This window comes from Physella acuta, unplaced genomic scaffold (genome assembly GCF_028476545.2).
Source record: "Physella acuta isolate Inbredline_101_S28 unplaced genomic scaffold, ASM2847654v3 ptg002197l, whole genome shotgun sequence".
Lineage (NCBI taxonomy): Eukaryota > Metazoa > Mollusca > Gastropoda > Physidae > Physella > Physella acuta.
In genome coordinates, this window is record NW_026733697.1 from 1 (window position 1) to 18973 (window position 18973).

The window sequence follows — 18973 nt, forward strand, 5'->3', positions numbered from 1 at the left end:
TGGTGGGGGGGGGGGGGGGCGAAATGTTATACATTCCTGCTGGACCACTTTGTCTCTAAACCAGATGAATAAAACATTTCACGAGTAACCTTTTACCTGTTCAAAGCATTGGCCTTTTCATTCCCAACCGTAATCCTTCTAAAAGTTCGACAAGAAAAAATACGAAAAAACTATTTCTCAAACATTGAAGCTTAACAATTCTTTTTTCGACCATTGTAAAATTGTGTAGAAAACCTAACCAAATCAATGACCATTAATCTTAACTTGTCTTCTTTCCCCCAAGTTCGACAATCGCCCAGACTATGAGCCAGTGGCGTCACTAGGTCATGTGTCACCCGGTGCGCGTATTGAGAGCATCAACCCCCGCCCCCCCCCCCCCCCCCCCCCCCCCACCTCCTTCCTCCCCCTCCAACAATTTGCATTCTTTGGTTTGATGTCATCCGTTCTCCCCATACTATTTTAATTTTTCAACTTGACTCCACCCTCTAAATATTTTTTACGGGGGTGTGGACCGCCAACGCATACAACGTCCACCTGTCCCCACCTTCCTCCACCCACCTCCCCCACACACACACACCCTCATGACGCTACTCGCCCGAGCCTAATACGTTTCCGCATAGAACCCTCACAGCGATCTTATAAGAAAGAAAAAAAAAATCGATAATTACTTCTTATAACGCTGAAGAAAATTAGTCTAAAGTTTTCTGTAAGATTAGTTAATACGGTTTTTGAAAACAATAACCGACGTTAGGGTTAAAGTCAGAAATATTATCTTTGATTAGATACCTAGATACCATATGACAGCTTGACTGAGCGCAGGTAGGTAACGCAATGGCTTATGTAAACATATACATCATTCACTTATTTTATAACTCCACACTTAATACCATCAGATATATATATGTATATATATATATATATATATATATATATATATATAAAACTTAATACCATATATATATACACATATATACCACAAATATACACATATATAGACATATTCATAGGTATATATTATATAAATATTTAGGCATATATACAGAGGCATAAATATATATATATATATATATATATATATATATATATATATATATATATATATATATATATATATATATATATATATATATTTCAGGTTTAATGTAAGAGTTGAATGCCATATCGAATCTACCACTACTATAAGTCTATTGCTATGGTCGAGGAATCATTCTATAGCTGAGTGACATTGTCTTTAGATTTTAAGTCCGTCATGGCGATTGTTGCCGTGTAGTCTCGGTCCCCCATGGTGATGACGGTCTCCGTGGCCGGACGGTCCTTCCGGGAGCATCGTCTCATGCACAGGCAGCACAACCCGTGGTGCACGAAAGATCGGTATTTGGAATCCAGGACGTAGAATACGACAGGGGTGACGGCGGAGTTTGAGAATGACAGGCAGAAGCCGACGATTTTGAAGATGTGCCAGAAGTGGTTGTAGTTGCCGCCGGGGATGACGTGGAACCAGAGGAAGAAGATGTGCCTTGGAGTCCAGCAAACGGCGAAGGCGAGGATGAGCATGAGGACTGTGAGCGCGAGCCGGCGTCGTTTCATCAGCATGGTGGTTTGCCGCGAAGCCGGGGGAGCAGGCTTCGCGGAGAGGTCTTGCGTGGTCGGGTTTAACGGGGTGGTTTCTTTCGCGATTTGAACCGAGGTTGATTCCGTTGGCGGTTTTTTTATCGTTTCCGTTTTGGATTCCGGGGGGTGGGCGTTGTCTTTTTTCTGGTAGGGCGTGTCGTTTTCCGGGATGGGGCCAGTGTAGACGAAACTATTGGGATGTGAAGTCGTCTGCTTATTCTCGGAAATTTCAGTTCCGGTTCCGGAATTTCCAGATTTTTCGTCGTGACTTTGTGACGCTGGTTTTGAAGACGCGGCGTGTTTAGAGTTCCCGGCGTCGTTGGAGTCTTTACCTTGTTTTTTACTCGAGTTAGCGTCAGCCGCGTCGACGGCGTCCGTGTTTTTCGACACGAGTTGTTTCAACTCAGACGAGTTTTTAGGCTTGCTAGCTGTGGCGGTCCGCTTCGACAAAGGGAAAGCACTCAAAAGTAAATGCGCGGCTATGATAGTGTAAGCCACGGCGATGACTAGCAAAGGGAGACAAAACAGCAAGACGAATCTAAAAATAACGTGCAGTTTTTTGTAAAGTTCGCCCCAGTTCGCGTCGTAGAGATCACAAATTGGGTTTTGTTTATTGATCGAATGGTACACAATGTTCGAAGAGAGCAGGTTCGGTAACGCTATCACGGCGGAGACAACCCAAAGACTTATCGTCATCAGGATTGGTACCTTCTTCTTCTGGCGCCAAAGTTTCTTCCCGGTAACGATCAGGCACCGTTCAATACTCAACACGGACAAGGTCGTGATGACCACGCCGGTAGCCAGGTTTTCAGCGAAGTGGCTGACTTTACACAACGTCAAGCCAAACGGCCAGTACGGGAGCGTGTACCACATCGAGTTAAACGGAAGTGACACGATTAAGAAAATGAAATCACCGGAAGCCAGGTTGACGACTAGTGCATTGTGGGGCGTCGAGAGGGTTTTGTGACGCGCGAAGGAGAGGATGAGGAGAAGGTTCCCCGTGACGCCGACGATGAGGATGACGGCGAAGACGAAAGGTACGATAATGGCTTCCGGCTTGGAGTCGTAGAGGTCTGTGAAGTTCATCCCCCTGTCGCTGCTGTTGGTGAGTGCGGCGCCGGTGATGTTGTAAGTGGTCATCTTCTCGGAACCATCGCCTGCCGTGAAGACGTTGTCCATCTCGCCCGAATCCATTCCGTTTCTGAAAATAAATTTTCATTAAAATGAATACTTATGAAATGTATATATATATATATATATATATATATATATATATATATATATATATATATATATATATATATATATCAATTAATAATAACACCGTTACCCTTTCGAATAGGGTGGTTTATATGGCAGACGAAGTAGGGTTCCTCTGTTTCAGAGTTTCTTCCAGGCATATCTCTACCGCCCCCCTTTACCCCACACCACCCCCCCCCCCTTACCCCCCCCCCCCCCCATTGAACTATATGGAATTTATAAGGAAAACATATACTTTTACTACTGTCCGTCCCCCCCCCCCCCCCGGAAAATGTAGTACGCCCCCCGAAAATATCAAGTGCCCTCCTTTTTTTTCAGGCATATCTTCTACCGCCCCCCTACCCCCCCCCCCCCTTTCTCCCCCCCCCCCCCCCCTTGAATGATATGGAATTCATAAGGAAAACATATACTTTTACTAGTGTCCGCCACCCCCCCCCGGAAAATGTAGCCCGCCCCCCGAAAATATCAAGTGCCCTCCTTCTCCCCCCCCCCCCCCTCCCCGGGACAAAAAAAATTTGGAAGAAACACTGCTCTGTTTCTGTGACCATATAAATGGATAGTGTTGACAGCATTATTCCCAGCCGCCGTTGCTTTCTCTAACAGTGGACTTTCTACCAACAAAACGGGATCCAACTCAGGGCCTTCAACTCAGCAGTTGTATTATACAAAAGTCCCATTCTAACGTTCTTACATACGCTTAGTATATGCTAGTATGTGATATCCCATGAATGGCGCTAAACTGGACGCCTCAAGGAAAAGAAAGCAGGGAAGACCAAGAGAGACGTTGAGGCGCACAGCAGGGAAGCAGCTGGCAGAGAAAGGACTGTCATGGGGGACTGCTAGTTAGCAGCTGGCAGAGACAGGACTGTCATGGGGGACTGCTAGTTAGCAGCTGGCAGAGACAGGACTGTCATGGGGGACTGCTAGTTAGCAGCTGGCAGAGACAGGACTGTCATGGGGGACTGCTAGTTAGCAGCTGGCAGAGACAGGACTGTCATGGGGGACTGCTAGTTAGCAGCTGGCAGAGGCAGGACTGTCATGGGGGACTGCTAGTTAGCAGCTGGCAGAGACAGGACTGTCATGGGGGACTGCTAGTTAGCAGCTGGCAGAGGCAGGACTGTCATGGGGGACTGCCAGGAAGCAGCTGGCAGAGGCAGGACTGTCATGGGGGACTGCTAGTTAGCAGCTGGCAGAGGCAGGACTGTCATGGGGGACTGCTAGTTAGCAGCTGGCAGAGGCAGGACTGTCATGGGGGACTGCCAGGAAGCAGCTGTCAGAGGCAGGACTGTCATTGGGGACTGCCATGAAAATTGCAGGAGACCTACAAAAGTGGAGTGAGCTTTCTGTGGTGGCCCCATGTGTCTTGAGATGATGATATACTAATATCGATTAATAAGTAAAAAGATGTTTTAAAACCTCTTGACACGAATATCTTTGCTGGATAGTAGAAGAATATTTGTTGCATGTGGGTTTTATATTGTTAAATCTCAGACAATACTTTGACGTTGTGATAAAAATGTGTAAACTTACTGTAAACGGTTTAAGTACTGATATTGCATTTTTCCCCTCCATTAAAAAATCAAACTAAGCTAAATTTCCGTTTATATGTATCGATTTCTATGATTATTATTTTGTACAAATGTATTTGACAACAAAATTACTCAGCAATACATTTACCTACATTTTTTTCATACAATATAATCGGATCACCATTCTGTAGTTGTAATGAAATTCGTCTTACGCCGTCAAAAAATACATTCCTGACTTAATTACTTTTAATTATACTTATATGAAAATTGCGGTTTTTGCCAACCAATTACCTCTCCCCACTATTTCTCGACCACACCCCTACCCCACCCCGCCCCCACCCATCTCAACCTTCAACTTTTTACACTCGTGACGTAGGCCTATACGTTAAAGCAACTCAGTATTGATCTCAAAGCTAAGTAGTTTATGTGAGCGATAACAAGTAATGTTCCCTGACAATGCGACAATTAGATTGTGGCTTGTATAAAGTGGACAATTATACATTAAACTAAACAAAATGTTAATGGTGAGGGGGGGAGTAAAAGAACACAACTAAATTGCAGCACCGTTAAATTGCAAAATAAAAATATGGATAACAGGAATTGATATTGCACTTGAATATTTGTTTGCGAAGTTTGTTTTCAACTTGTGCGACCGCATAGTTGGGTGGTAGAGCGCCTGAGTGCTAAACAAGCTGTCTCGAGTTCAAACCCCGAGCAGCTTAAGTCTGTAGAACGTCCATTAGGCCACCCAATTCTGATAAGTGCTTGACTGAAGTTAGGTAAACTAAGTCAGCAGGGTTTGTACTGAATCACTACCCACCTCTATGCCGAGATCAATGAAACAGATAAACTCTACTTCATCTGCTCAATGTGTCTTGGGCACGAACTTGAAAAGAGGATGTAACTAGCCAACACCCAATGTGTCCTTAAAAACGATTCTATTTAGCTCCAAGTAAAACTTTAAACTCTAAGCTTAGGGGCGGGGGGTGGGGCTGTAAATACTGATCGTCGTGGGGATAAAATCATGCAAATATACTAGAACACTCGCCCCCCGGGGAGGGGGGGGGGGGATGTGGGTTAAATTTACAATTAATCCCTGGTCGTTGGGTTAAAACCTCATTACGCCACGTGACCCCGGCTTTGACCTTTCTACACTTAATTGTATGGCCATTGTTGTTTAATTGCCTTTATGGCCATGAATGTGTTTTTATGTGCTCATGACATCAACATTGTATTTCCGTGATATGGGTTTGGGTGCATATGGGTTTAAATATGTACATACATTTTAGAATTTTATTTCCACTTTTTCTGATTATCAATATTTAATTATTTGGCCGACATATTTTACTTGTTTTCTGGCAATAAATAATTTAATTTATTTTGATAGCCCTTATTATTTTTGTCCATGCATATTTCTTTGCGTTTTGGTCATCAATATTTACTTATTTGCTAGTTTAGGCCAACTATATTTAATTACTCTGGCCATCGGTATTAAATTGTTAAGGGACATAATCAACACTATAAGGGACCAACATTATTTAATTAAAAGCGATCATCTATTTTTAATTGCTAAAACCCATCAATATTTAATTGTAAGTGCAATCAATTTTTAATCACAAGGGGTTCGTCATTATTTCATTGTTAGGTGCTATCGATTTTGAATCGTTAGAAGCCATGAATAATCTAGATTTGCAGGGATAGGCAAATGTTAAATTCCACTTTTCAAACTCCCCTGCGATCTAGATCCAAGTACATTTAACAATCCATAATTCCATTTGTTTATAATTTTATCGATCGAATTCGTGCGGTTTTACTAAAAAAAATATTAAAATTTACAGTTGAAAATAGAAGGAATTTTTTTTTTGTTCCGGAAGGTAAAGCCGAATGTCCAAGAAAAAAAATTCGAGTTTTAAAATTACCCATTACATTAGTAAAGCTTTAAAAAAATATTATGTTGAAAGCTTTTGGATAAAAGATTCATTATTTTAAAACATCGCTACAATAATTGTTAGGTGCTATCGATTTTGAATCGTTAGAAGCCATGAATAATCTAGATTTGCAGGGATAGGCAAATGTTAAATTCCACTTTTCAAACTCCCCTGCGATCTAGATCCAAGTACATTTAACGATCCATAATTCCATTTGTTTATAATTTTATCGATCGAATTCGTGCGGTTTTACTAAAAAAAATATTAAAATTTACAGTTGAAAATAGAAGGAATTTTTTTTTTTGTTCCGGAAGGTAAAGCCGAATGTCCAAGAAAAAAAATTCGAGTTTTAAAATTACCCATTACATTAGTAAAGCTTTAAAAAAATATTATGTTGAAAGCTTTTGGATAAAAGATTCATTATTTTAAAACATCGCTACAATAATTGTTGAGGAAATAGCGCTAAATCTTTCCGAAAAGTTTTAAATACATGAAAGGATGTTTTTGGCTTAGTTTTTTTTTTCTAGCTTTCATTGTTTAAAAATTCCTAGGTTTAATTTATCAATTACATCCTTTATTTGTACACTGTGATCTATAAGTTAAGACTGATTAGGATTAATGGTAAGGACAGTAAGGTTTTTATTAAATCATTTATGTGTACACTATCGTCAATAAGTAAAGACTGATTCGGATTAATGTAAGGACAGTAAGGTTTTTGTTACTGTTAAGGACATTGTGGGAGTATTAGTAAGGGTCAGTGTTTTTTCCATACTTTTTTCTCCGAGGGGGGAGGCACTCGATATTTTTATATTTGGGGGGGGGGGGGGCGGACTAAATTTTCCGGGGGGGGGGGGTGCGACGACGACACTGGTAAACATATATATTTTCTATATAAATTTCCATTTCGTTCGGGGAAGGGGGCAGTTGACTTTCTTTGGGGGGGGGGGGGGGGCTCTGGTTCAAACCTTCCCCCCACCATACAGTAGAGATGCCTGGAAGAAGACACAGTGGTAAGGGTAGGTCTAGAAAACGTCTACGTTTCATGATAGTTAAGATTTGTAATGAATAGTTATGTTTAGACTCAGTGTTCTTAGGGTAAAGAAATTGCCTAGGATAAAATATAAATGGACATTTTTCACCGGTGACGTCATATGACTACAGAGATCAAAGTAAAACAACCACTTTTCCTAACATCATATAAAGCAGATGAGATAGATTTCACGTGTTTATTTGGCATCGGCATATGAAAGAATACTGTGGCCAGCATTATGCCCTGATGCCTTTACTTTCCCTAACCTAAGTCAGGTACCCATTAGCGCTCAGTAGACTCAGCGACTTCCCGACTAAGATTGAAACTCGAGACTTTTGTGTTAGTAGTCGTGCGGTTAACCACTTGACCACGCCGTCCCTGTATGTAGATGATTAGGGGAAATACAGAGGCGTAGCGAGAGGGCGGAGGGGGCGGACCGCATCGGGTGACACCATTTAGGGGGGGGTGACACCAAGGCAAAAAAAATAGCAAAATATATAGAGAAAAACTTGATGGGGGTTGCAAATCGGAAGTTTGAGGGGGGATGCAAATCGAAAGTTTGAGGGGGGGGGGGTGCAAATCGAAAGTTTGAGGGGTGGGGGTGCAAATCGAAAGTTTGAAGGGGGGGGATGCTAATCGAAAATTTGAAAGTTTGTCCCCGGGAAGGGTCGCTGTGCCTCTGGGTGGGGGGGGGGGGGGGTTTGGTAACACCATTAAGTGCCGCACCGGGTGACACCCGACCTCGCTATGCCACTGGGGAAATACGTCGTAGAGAGGTTTCTGAATATAATCTTCACTTTAATACTGTTCGGATCTTTAATAATATCTACAAACATGCACATCAGCCTGCTCGAAACACAGCATCCTTAAAGTTATACATAAAAAAACACTGAGTACTAATTTAAGCTAAAGAGAGGTTACGATTTTCTAATAATAAGGCTTAACTGTTAAAACTACAAAAATGTTTGTCAATATTATAACAAAAATTATGTTTACATTAACAGATGCACTTTTGAAATGTATGAATTCAGTGAAGAAACATTCCTTTTATATTTGTTTTAAAGGACGCAAAACATTACATGTGCACATTTACTGCTTCAAGAAACACAAATATCTTTATTTCAATTCATTATTTTAAGAAAACAAAACAAGTGTTTTTTGGGGATTAACTGCTTTAAGGAAAACATATTTCTGTCACAGTTATAAGGGACTTAAACCGACACAACACACATTATTTCGGAATTCATTACCTAAAGTAGCATCAAAGTATTTTCAATATCTTCCCTTTAAGAAAGACAAATATTATTTTTAGATTTACTGCTTTGACGAACCCAACCCACATAATTTTTTTAGATTATCTGGTACGCGTTGTATTTATTTACAACCACTAACTCGTTTAGTAAATAACTTTTTATCCTTTACAAAACGATTACCGATGTAAGATTTGATTTACCTAAGCAGGTGTACGATTCACCTGTGCAATTACCCCCCCCCCCCCCCACCCTCACTTCAGACGTCGCACGTGCACAGAAATTAATCGCAGAATTCACTCCACTAGATAAACAGGATTTCAGAAGGAATAAAAACGTGATCATGAATCTATCTCACGTTGAATTCGCCTGTTTTATCTTCACATGTTTATTACAAAATGTAGACATGGATTTTATGATTTTTCATCTACTTCCCGGTATTTATTATTCTTTTAGACCCGTTTAAAACTCAGACATTACGGGCCAGGAATCTAGTTTATTTTAATAGCTTTGCTGATAGTAAACTCTGATTGCAATGAAATAAAATGCTTATTGAAATATTTGTGAGTTGGCAGTTGCTCTGAAAATGTGACCAATAATGAAAACAGATCCATTAAATTAATTAGAAAGTTCGTATGATTTGATTTCAAAGATTATTCGCAACTTATATTTTTATTTCATCTTATAAAAGAAGACATAAGAATATTTCATCAAATTTATTGTTAATTATCTTTACCTTTTTTACTAATTCATCAATACAAGATTTGCATTGTTTTGTTTTCATTATGATTAAGATAATAAATATATTGTGCAAAATATTATATATATATATATATATATATATATATATATATATATATATATATATATATATATATATATATCTGTTTGTTAAGTAAGGCTAACATTGTCAAAAATGTACTACACGATTGTATGTTAATGTATACCGTTTACAACCAAAAGTAATATTTTACTTTAATCTCCACTTTACTAAGCAGGCTATAATTGTTACTCATTTTTTTTTAAAGTAGACTTTCTAGATTTTGTAAGTGGCTTATTCTATTTTTTGTTATAGTTACTTCCCATTTATAAATTATAAAAAATAATAAAGGGACATAGTCAATAATGTTTATTATTAATTTAGCTAAAATAATAATTTCTATGTAATTAAAAAAGAAATGTAAATAGTTGTTTAATATTTAGTTGGACATAAATGCAGATAAGGCGAATGTTATGTATAATTTAATATTGATTGTAGTTTATTTATTATTCTTTAATATATTTAATTTTTCAAAAAGCTTTAACGTCTTAAATTTTTTTTCTAACACCCGTGAAGCTTGTTTAAACTTTCCATTGTACGACAGAGGTATGTTCGTAAATGTTTTGCTAAAACCTTCATAAGTTTAAAAAAAAAAAAAAAGTTTTTAAAATAAAAATTTTGAAAAAATAAATTACTATTATATAGTGATTATAGAGTACATACAGTATATTCACACACTGATAGGATTATTTATTAAATAGCCTTAGAATAAATTGCATATTATTATATTTTAGACCGTTTACATTTTTTAAAAAAGACTTTTTTTTATATTTTTTAAATTTAATTCTTTAGGCTGCATGTTTTTGCATACATAAAAAACATCATACCATCTGGCGTATTAAAATATATGTAACACAATGTGTATACTAACGATATTACATTTAGGTATATAAGGTTATAAGTGTTTACTCTGTATTTGCGTAAGGTTTACAATTGTTCGATTTTCTTCTAATCTGGTACGACGACGCTTGATATACTGAATTAAACATTAATTTTATATTACTCTGTATTAAAGCTATGTTTTATTTGTTTTGTTTCGTTTGTTTGCCGGGCCTGTTTTTTTTTCTTCTTCTTTAAGCTGTATGATTAGAGGTTAAAAACCTGCCCCATTGGTGAAATCAATAACTAATGCAAACATGAGGGGGGGGGGCATTAATGTTACCACAGCAGTGCCAGCAGGATGTCACACTCTGTGACGTGTCACCGTGATTGACACGTACATGTGACGGGTGACGTGTGACAAGTGACATATAACTTTTTGATCTGGGGTTATGGAAATACCGGGGGGGGGGGGGCGCTGATGAGTGAATATGGATAAAAAAAAATCTCATCATACATAAAGGTTATACTGAAGAGTAAAATATAAAATTGCGCTATGATATCGTTTTCTTCTATGAAATAATAGTAAAAACTTCGGTTGCTTGTGAAATCCGTTGAGCAAAATTAGGCAAATAACGTTTTACCACTAAAACCTATATTTAATTTAGATATAGATTTTAGTAATAAATTACAAAAAAAAAAGTTTCTTTTCATATTTTTGTGCAAGTAAAGTCTTGTTATTATAAATGGTATACGTTTTGTTTTGCAAAATATATAAAAATATATTCTGGATGCCCCACTTCCCTTGATAGCTTAAGCACGTGTTTATTTTGCTGAACAGTTAATCTAGATCTGGCATTTAGTATGGGCTCCAAACTCACAACAGACGTTAGAGGGACGGGGTAAATTGGAATGGATTTGGGGAGAGGGAAGCGATATTTTTTGTGTGGGTTTTACAGGGAGATAACTCGTTTGGGAACTGAATATCTTGGTGGTTAAAAAAACCAATTGAATCTGATAAGTAAGCGGACGTGCAATACGATAACTGATTGTAAATGGCAACCTGAATCTATGGTAATTGGGTAGATAATTATGCAGATAGGTCACAATCGTGTTGTCTTGGATAAATGTCTATTGTTTATTGATAATGTAAACAAAGACGTTAATTACAGTCATTTGTGGTATATGGTCGTTGTGGACACTATAAGCACTGTGGTTGTTTTGATAAGCGTATTGTCATTTATTAAGACGGTGTGGTTGAGTGGTAGATCACGAGCTTGATAAACCAAAATTCTCCAGTTCGTATCTCGGTTCGGACTCAAGTCGGCAGGGCGTCCCCGAGTCAATCCAGCTCTAATGGGTACCTAACTCACGTGAAGAAAAATAAAGGCGGATGGGCATAGTACTCACAACACCATCCCTTCATATCCTGAGGTGTAAACACATAAACTCTACGTCCTCTGCTTTATGGATAGTTTGATCTGAAAATAGAACTTTACTATCGTGGTTATTTACCGCATAAATTTGATTTTTTTTATAAACCTATCGTCATTTCAGATAGTATATTTACATCGTGATTATTTGTGATATAAGTTTGGATTTGTTTATCGATATGTCTATCGTCAATATGGACAACATAATTTTACAGGTGCGTGTAAAAGATGTACGTTGTTAAATATTTAAAACAGCCAAGAACAGTTTCAGATTAGCTGACACACTTTGTGTATGAGAAATCCTTAGAGGAGTTTCTATCGATTTGGTTTCACTTACAAATACAATTTAAAGAAAATGTTTCTCTTGAAATGTGAGTTGTGTTGTTACAGGAATGAAATGGTATCCGTTATTTTTCGAAATGTTACAAGCCGTGAATATTATGAAAGTCATATTTCTAAAGCTGTAGTGTAATTACAGTTCGATATTTTCAAATTTCAAATGTTGAAAGTTGCGTAAAAGTCGTGGCGCAGGTGTATATATATATATATATATATATATATATATATATATATATATATATATATATATATATATATATATATATATATATATATATATATATATATATATATATATATATAGCGGTACATTTTCTAGATCTAAGTAGGGCTACAGTGTAGGGAGGGGGAAGTTAGAATCAAGTGTAGAAATGTAGCACTTTTGTTACTTTATGATATAGTATTTTAGGACAAACTGTGTTAAGACGGACAACAATCAGGTTAATGTAGCTCAAATCATAAGACAAAAATTATTCTGAAAATACATGTAACAATACAAATCAAATACTTCTTCTATACAAAGAAAAACACTTTGAAATACTAACCTAATGCCGGTAGTTAAACACTACATACTAGGTTATAAAGGAGGGAGGTATGAAAACTAAAGACAAATGTTTAGCGCTATTATTACAGACATTATATTTTATTTAAAAACCTATTGTTTGCGAGTACTTTATAGATGGTCTCTTATCTAAAATTACGTTAGAAAAACCCTAACAAAAAATTCGTACTTAGTATTTTTTTTATTATGGTTTTAACTGTTATATTTTAAATTTTATTCCGGGTTTTACCGCGAGTTTTTAAATTTTATTCCGGTTTTTTAAATTCATATTTTTCTTTATAATAAGCTATTTACATAATCGGCTTTTGTCGCCGATTTTAGTCCGGTCTAGTAGCGTCCCTATCTCATAATTATGATGGACGTTGTCAGATCGTGACACTGACTGTAGCAACAAGACGTCTTCTTCTAGTCGCTGTAGCAACAAGACGTCATCTTCAGGTCGCTGTAGCAACAAGACGTCATCTTCTAGTCGCTGTAGCAACAAGACGTCTTCTTCTAGTCGCTGTAGCAACAAGACGTCTTCTTCTAGTCGCTGTAGCAACAAGACGTCATCTTCAGGTCGCTGTAGCAACAAGACGTCATCTTCTGGTCGCTGTAGCAACAAGACGTCATCTTCTGGTCGCTGTAGCAACAAGACGTCTTCTTCAGGTCGCTTTAGCAACAAGACGTCTTCTTCTAGTCGCTGTAGCAACAAGACGTCTTCTAGTCGCTGTAGCAACAAGACGTCATCTTCTAGTCGCTGTAGCAACAAGACGTCTTCTTCTAGTCGCTGTAGCAACAAGACGTCTTCTTCTGGTCGCTGTAGCAACAAGACGTCATCTTCTACTCGCTGTAGCAACAAGACGTCATCTTCAGGTCGCTGTAGCAACAAGACGTCTTCTTCTAGTCGCTGTAGCAACAAGACGTCTTCTAGTCGCTGTAGCAACAAGACGTCATCTTCTAGTCGCTGTAGCAACAAGACGTCTTCTTCTGGTCGATGTAGCAACAAGACGTCTTCTTCAGGTCGCTGTAGCAACAAGACGTCATCTTCTAGTCGATGTAGCAACAAGACGTCTTCTTCTGGTCGATGTAGCAACAAGACGTCATCTTCTAGTCGCTGTAGCAACAAGACGTCTTCTTCTGGTCGATGTAGAAACAAGACGTCTTCTTCAAGTCGCTGTAGCAACAAGACGTCATCTTCTAGTCGCTGTAGCAACAAGACGTCTTCTTCAGGTCGCTTTAGCAACAAGACGTCATCTTCAGGTCGCTGTAGAAACAAGACGTCATCTTCAGGTCGCTGTAGCAACAAGACGTCATCTTCTAGTCGCTGTAGCAACAAGACGTCATCTTCTAGTCGCTGTAGCAACAAGACGTCTTCTTCAGGTCGCTTTAGCAACAAGACGTCATCTTCTAGTCGCTGTAGCAACAAGACGTCTTCTTCAGGTCGCTTTAGCAACAAGACGTCATCTTCAGGTCGCTGTAGAAACAAGACGTCATCTTCAGGTCGCTGTAGCAACAAGACGTCTTCTTCTAGTCGCTGTAGCAACAAGACGTCATCTTCTAGTCGCTGTAGCAACAAGACGTCTTCTTCAGGTCGCTGTAGCAACAAGACGTCTTCTTCTAGTCGCTGTAGCAACAAGACGTCTTCTTCTAGTCGCTGTAGCAACAAGACGTCTTCTTCAGGTCGCTTTAGCAACAAGACGTCATCTTCAGGTCGCTGTAGCAACATGACGTCATCTTCTAGTCGCTGTAGCAACAAGACGTCATCTTCTAGTCGCTGTAGCAACATGACGTCATCTTCTAGTCGCTGTAGCAACAAGACGTCATCTTCTAGTCGCTGTAGCAACAAGACGTCTTCTTCAGGTCGCTGTAGCAACAAGACGTCTTCTAGTCGCTGTAGCAACAAGACGTCATCTTCTAGTCGCTGTAGCAACAAGACGTCTTCTTCAGGTCGCTGTAGCAACAAGACGTCTTCTTCAGGTCGCTGTAGCAACAAGACGTCATCTTCAGGTCGCTGTAGCAACAAGACGTCATCTTCAGGTCGCTGTAGCAACAAGACGTCATCTTCTAGTCGCTGTAGCAACAAGACGTCTTCTTCAGGTCGCTGTAGCAACAAGACGTCTTCTAGTCGCTGTAGCAACAAGACGTCTTCTTCTGTAGCAACAAGACGTCTTCTTCTAGTCGCTGTAGCAACAATACGTCATCTTCAGGTCGCTGTAGCAACAAGACGTCATCTTCTAGTCGCTGTAGCAACAAGACGTCATCTTCTAGTCGCTGTAGCAACAAGACGTCTTCTAGTCGCTGTAGCAACAAGACGTCTTCTAGTCGCTGTAGCAACAAGACGTCTTCTTCAGGTCGCTGTAGCAACAAGACGTCTTCTAGTCGCTGTAGCAACAAGACGTCTTCTAGTCGCTGTAGCAACAAGACGTCATCTTCTAGTCGCTGTAGCAACAAGACGTCTTCTAGTCGCTGTAGCAACAAGACGTCTTCTTCTAGTCGCTGTAGCAACAAGACGTCTTCTTCTAGTCGCTGATCCGTGTGGAATTATCTTGTCACATTCCCACTCTCACATGACTAGACACCGCTGGGGCACTGAAGGTTCTAGATCATTACATAACTAGGGGTTTGTATAAGTCAGTCACACAATGTACGGAATCTAGATCATTAATTTACTAGTGGTTTGTATTAGTCAGTCAAAACTGTACGGAATCTAGATCATTACATGAGTGAAGGTTTGTTTAATTTACACACAAAATGTACGGGATCTAGATCATTACATGAGTGAAAGTTTGGATAATTTACACACAAAATGTACGGAATCTAGATCATTACATGAGTGAAGGTTTGTATAATTTAGACAAAAAGGTATGGAATGTAGATCATTACATTACAAGGGGTTTGTATAAATTCAGTCACAAATATGTCAGTCAGGAAAAATTTCCTCATATTAGTTCATTACAAGAGTGAAGTTTTGGATAAGTCAGTCACTAAATGTATAAAATCTAGATTATTACATTACAAAAAAACAGAGGTTTATGTAAGTCAGTCACAAAATGAACGGAATCTAGATCACTATATCAGTAAAGCTTAGCATATTTCAGACATAAACTGTACTGAATTTAGTTCATTACACGAGTAAACGGGAACTTTACTTTTACATGAGTAAAGATGTGTATTGATTAGACAAACTGTACATCATAACATTACTTAAGTTTTATTTAAGTCAGATACATAAGGTACTGCTGCTAGCTACTTACATTACTAAAGTTTGGCATAAGTTAATCATAAAATGTACGGAATCTAGATACTTACTTAACTAAAGGTTTTTTTTTTAAGTAACACGCAAAATATTTTATATACTGATTATCATTTTATGTTGATGATATTGATAACTACCGTAAAACTAAATGTACTTGTAACTTTATTTCAACAGAACATGACTACTGCTATGGATCTAGAATCGAGTCAAAGAATTCTTCTCGCTCTGATGGGTACCTGACTTATTTTGGGGAAAGTATACTCGGCTGGGCATAGTGTTGACCTCACTATCCGTTCATATAAAGAGTAGAACTCAACTTCATTTGCACCAAAGACCATCCGATTTAAACGAGTAGGATTATTACTATTTTAGCAATATAGTACATGTGCATGGATCATAGGCGTAGATATATGAATCTTATTACAGCTTAAACTTAGAAGACTATTTAACTTTCGCTCTAGATCACAATTTCACAATTGTGTACTCCGGTTTAATTAAGTAGTTCCATGTAACGGGATCAGTGCTTGTATACAAGTTCACATCCTTAACAAGCTGTCTTTCAGCATCTATTTTTAACCGACTTCTGAACTTTGACACTAGATCACAATTTCAGTCTCGTGTACTCCAGTTTAAGTACGTCCATGTAACGGGATCAGCATACAAGTTCACATCCTTATCATGCTGTCTCTCAACACCTATTTTTATCCGATCTCCGAACTTCTTGTACGGTTTCTCAAGCACAATATGACAGGACAGCTAAGTTAACACGGCTTCGTAGTTTGATATGATATCCTTGCGATAGAGTAAAGCTGATTTAGCGATTCAGCATTGTAGAAGAGTTTATTGTCGGTATTGATATTAGGATTAGGATAAGGCTCAGAGTACTGATAAGGATAAGGGTTAAAAATAATAAGGATTAGTTTTAGAGATTAGTTTTTAGAGATTATCTCTACTAATATGAGTAATTGAAGTTAGAATATGGGTAAGGGTTGGGTCTAGGCAAGTTCTGGAATAAGACTTGTGTCAGGGTTTGGGTTGATGGGACGGCGTGGCCTAAGCGGTAGAGCGCTAGGCTGCTATCCCGAAAGAGTTCGAATCCGGGTCCAAGTCATTAAAATATCCCTGAGTTCACCCAGCTCTGATTAGTACCTAACTCAAGTTGGGGAAAATAAAGGCGGCTGGGTATAGTGCTGACCGCATCTTCCCTTAATATACCGAGGTCAAGTAACATATGAACTCTACCTCTTCTTTCTAATGGATCGCTAGGTCTAAAGAGGATCTTTCACTTTTTTTAGAGTCTGGGCTAGAAGTACGGTATTGATGCTGGCAAGTTAGGAGAGAACTTCGATACGACCCAACCGTGGGACGCAGCAGTAGTACCCAACCACCTCGTTCGATCAACAACCACAAATCACACTTTTTTTATCCCCACCCTCATCGATCCTGCGATTTCCTTGTTTTCCAGGCTACCAGAACTCACGGCTGACCATAAGAGATACGCACGCATTGCTCACTCACACACACACTCACACACACACACACACGTGTACACACACACACACACACATCCGCACGCGTTGGCCGCTAACCCGGAAGCAATAGACAATTCAAGGTGACAGCCACGGTCTTATTAATTTGCCCAACGCCAATCGAATGACCACTTCCGGTCAGTAGGTACGGACCGTAAATTAAGTTCGCCGGAATAATTCTATAGGTTCGCGGAAAATGTAGGTCTGATGGTGTTAAGAGATAGACATGCGCAGAAAAGCTATGTTTTGCGTTCGTTTTAAGATGGACATGCGCAGAAAAGCTATGTTTGAGGGTCATAAAAGATGGACATAGATATGCGTAGAAAAGCTAGTTTTGCGGAAGTTTTCAGATGGACATGCGCAGAAAAGCTATGTTTAAGGGCGTAAAAAGACGGACATGCGCAGAAAAGTCAGATTTGCTGAAGTTTTCAGACAGACATACGCAGAAAAGCTAGATTTATTAAAGTTTTCAGACAGACATACGCAGAAAAGTAAGATTTCCTGAAGTTTTCAGACAGACATGCGCAGAAATGTCAGATTTGTTCAAGTTTTCAGTTAGACATACGCAGAAAAGCTAGATTTGTTAAAGTTTTCAGACAGACATACGCAGAAAAGTAAGATTTGATGAAGTTTTCAGACAGACATACGCAGAAAAGTCAGATTTGCTGAAGTTTTCAGACTAACATGCGCAGAAAAACCAGGTTTGATGGATGCGTAGAAAACTAGGTATGATGGTGTTTTTCGATGGACACACGCAGAAAAAGTAATTAGGTTTGAAGTTGTTTTGAGAAAGAGCTGCCCAGACACACTAGGTTTGAGGATTATTCATCCCACCACAACAACGCAGGAAACACACACGCCATCAACACAACACGCAGTGACTTACTGGGATGGCCAATGTATTGCAGACGCAGAGACGCAAAAAAATTGGTCTTTATTTTTATTTTTTTTTACTGGCCAGAAAACCAAATCACCGTAAAACAATGCCTCCAACAGTACAAAAAAAAAAAAAAAAAAAAAAAAAAAAATTCGTACCTTGACGTCAGCGGAGCAAGACAAACAGACAGAAGCACGCGCCCCGACTGTTTGAACCGACGCCGTCAACTCCAGCCGCGGCCCCCTGCTGATTTCATTGATTGAATTTAATTTAACATTGATCACTTTAATCGAGCCAAACTGGGATGGAATTAACCATTATACGATCGCACGATGTGGACATGGTTGGGGAGGGGGTGGGGGGAGGGGGTAGAGAAGAAGGCGGGGAACCCACGTCATGGGGGAGATAAGTTGTGTTTCACTACCTCGTCATTTGCTGCACGGCATGGGGGGGTTTCCGTTCCTTAATTTGAAAGTTAATTTTCAGTGTACCGCTTGATGCTTTACGACTATATTGATCGGTTGGATTCTGGTTATGGAGCGAAAGTTCTAGAAAATGTATTCTAGAAACCGTAAAATTATATTGATTAAAAAAAAACAATTGTAGAAAATAATTATTTTATTATGTTCTTCTTTAACGTTTGTTTAATGTTCAATATGGAAATTAATTTGTCAAGAAAAATTATTGTATAACATAAATAAATAACATAAACATGTTTAGATTAGCCTGTGATGTTGTATTCCAATCT

General features: G+C 38.9%; 2 protein-coding genes across 2 annotated transcripts; both read right to left on the minus strand.

Moving 5' to 3' along the window:
- Positions 1 to 1141: 1141 nt before the first annotated feature.
- LOC131932530 (neuropeptide CCHamide-1 receptor-like) lies at positions 1142 to 2800 on the minus strand. The gene has a single exon (XM_059289448.1). It carries the CDS (start codon positions 2788 to 2790, stop codon positions 1210 to 1212), a length of 1581 nt encoding a protein of 526 aa, XP_059145431.1. The 5' UTR covers positions 2791 to 2800; the 3' UTR covers positions 1142 to 1209.
- Positions 2801 to 12867: 10067 nt separating this feature from the next.
- Positions 12868 to 15089, minus strand: LOC131932531 (involucrin-like; the record flags this gene model as incomplete). The annotated part of the gene is made up of 2 exons (XM_059289449.1): positions 12868 to 14664; positions 14760 to 15089. Coding segments are annotated over 2 exons (2127 nt in total), but the record flags the coding sequence as incomplete, so codon positions are not given.
- Between the last annotated feature and the right edge of the window lie 3884 nt (positions 15090 to 18973).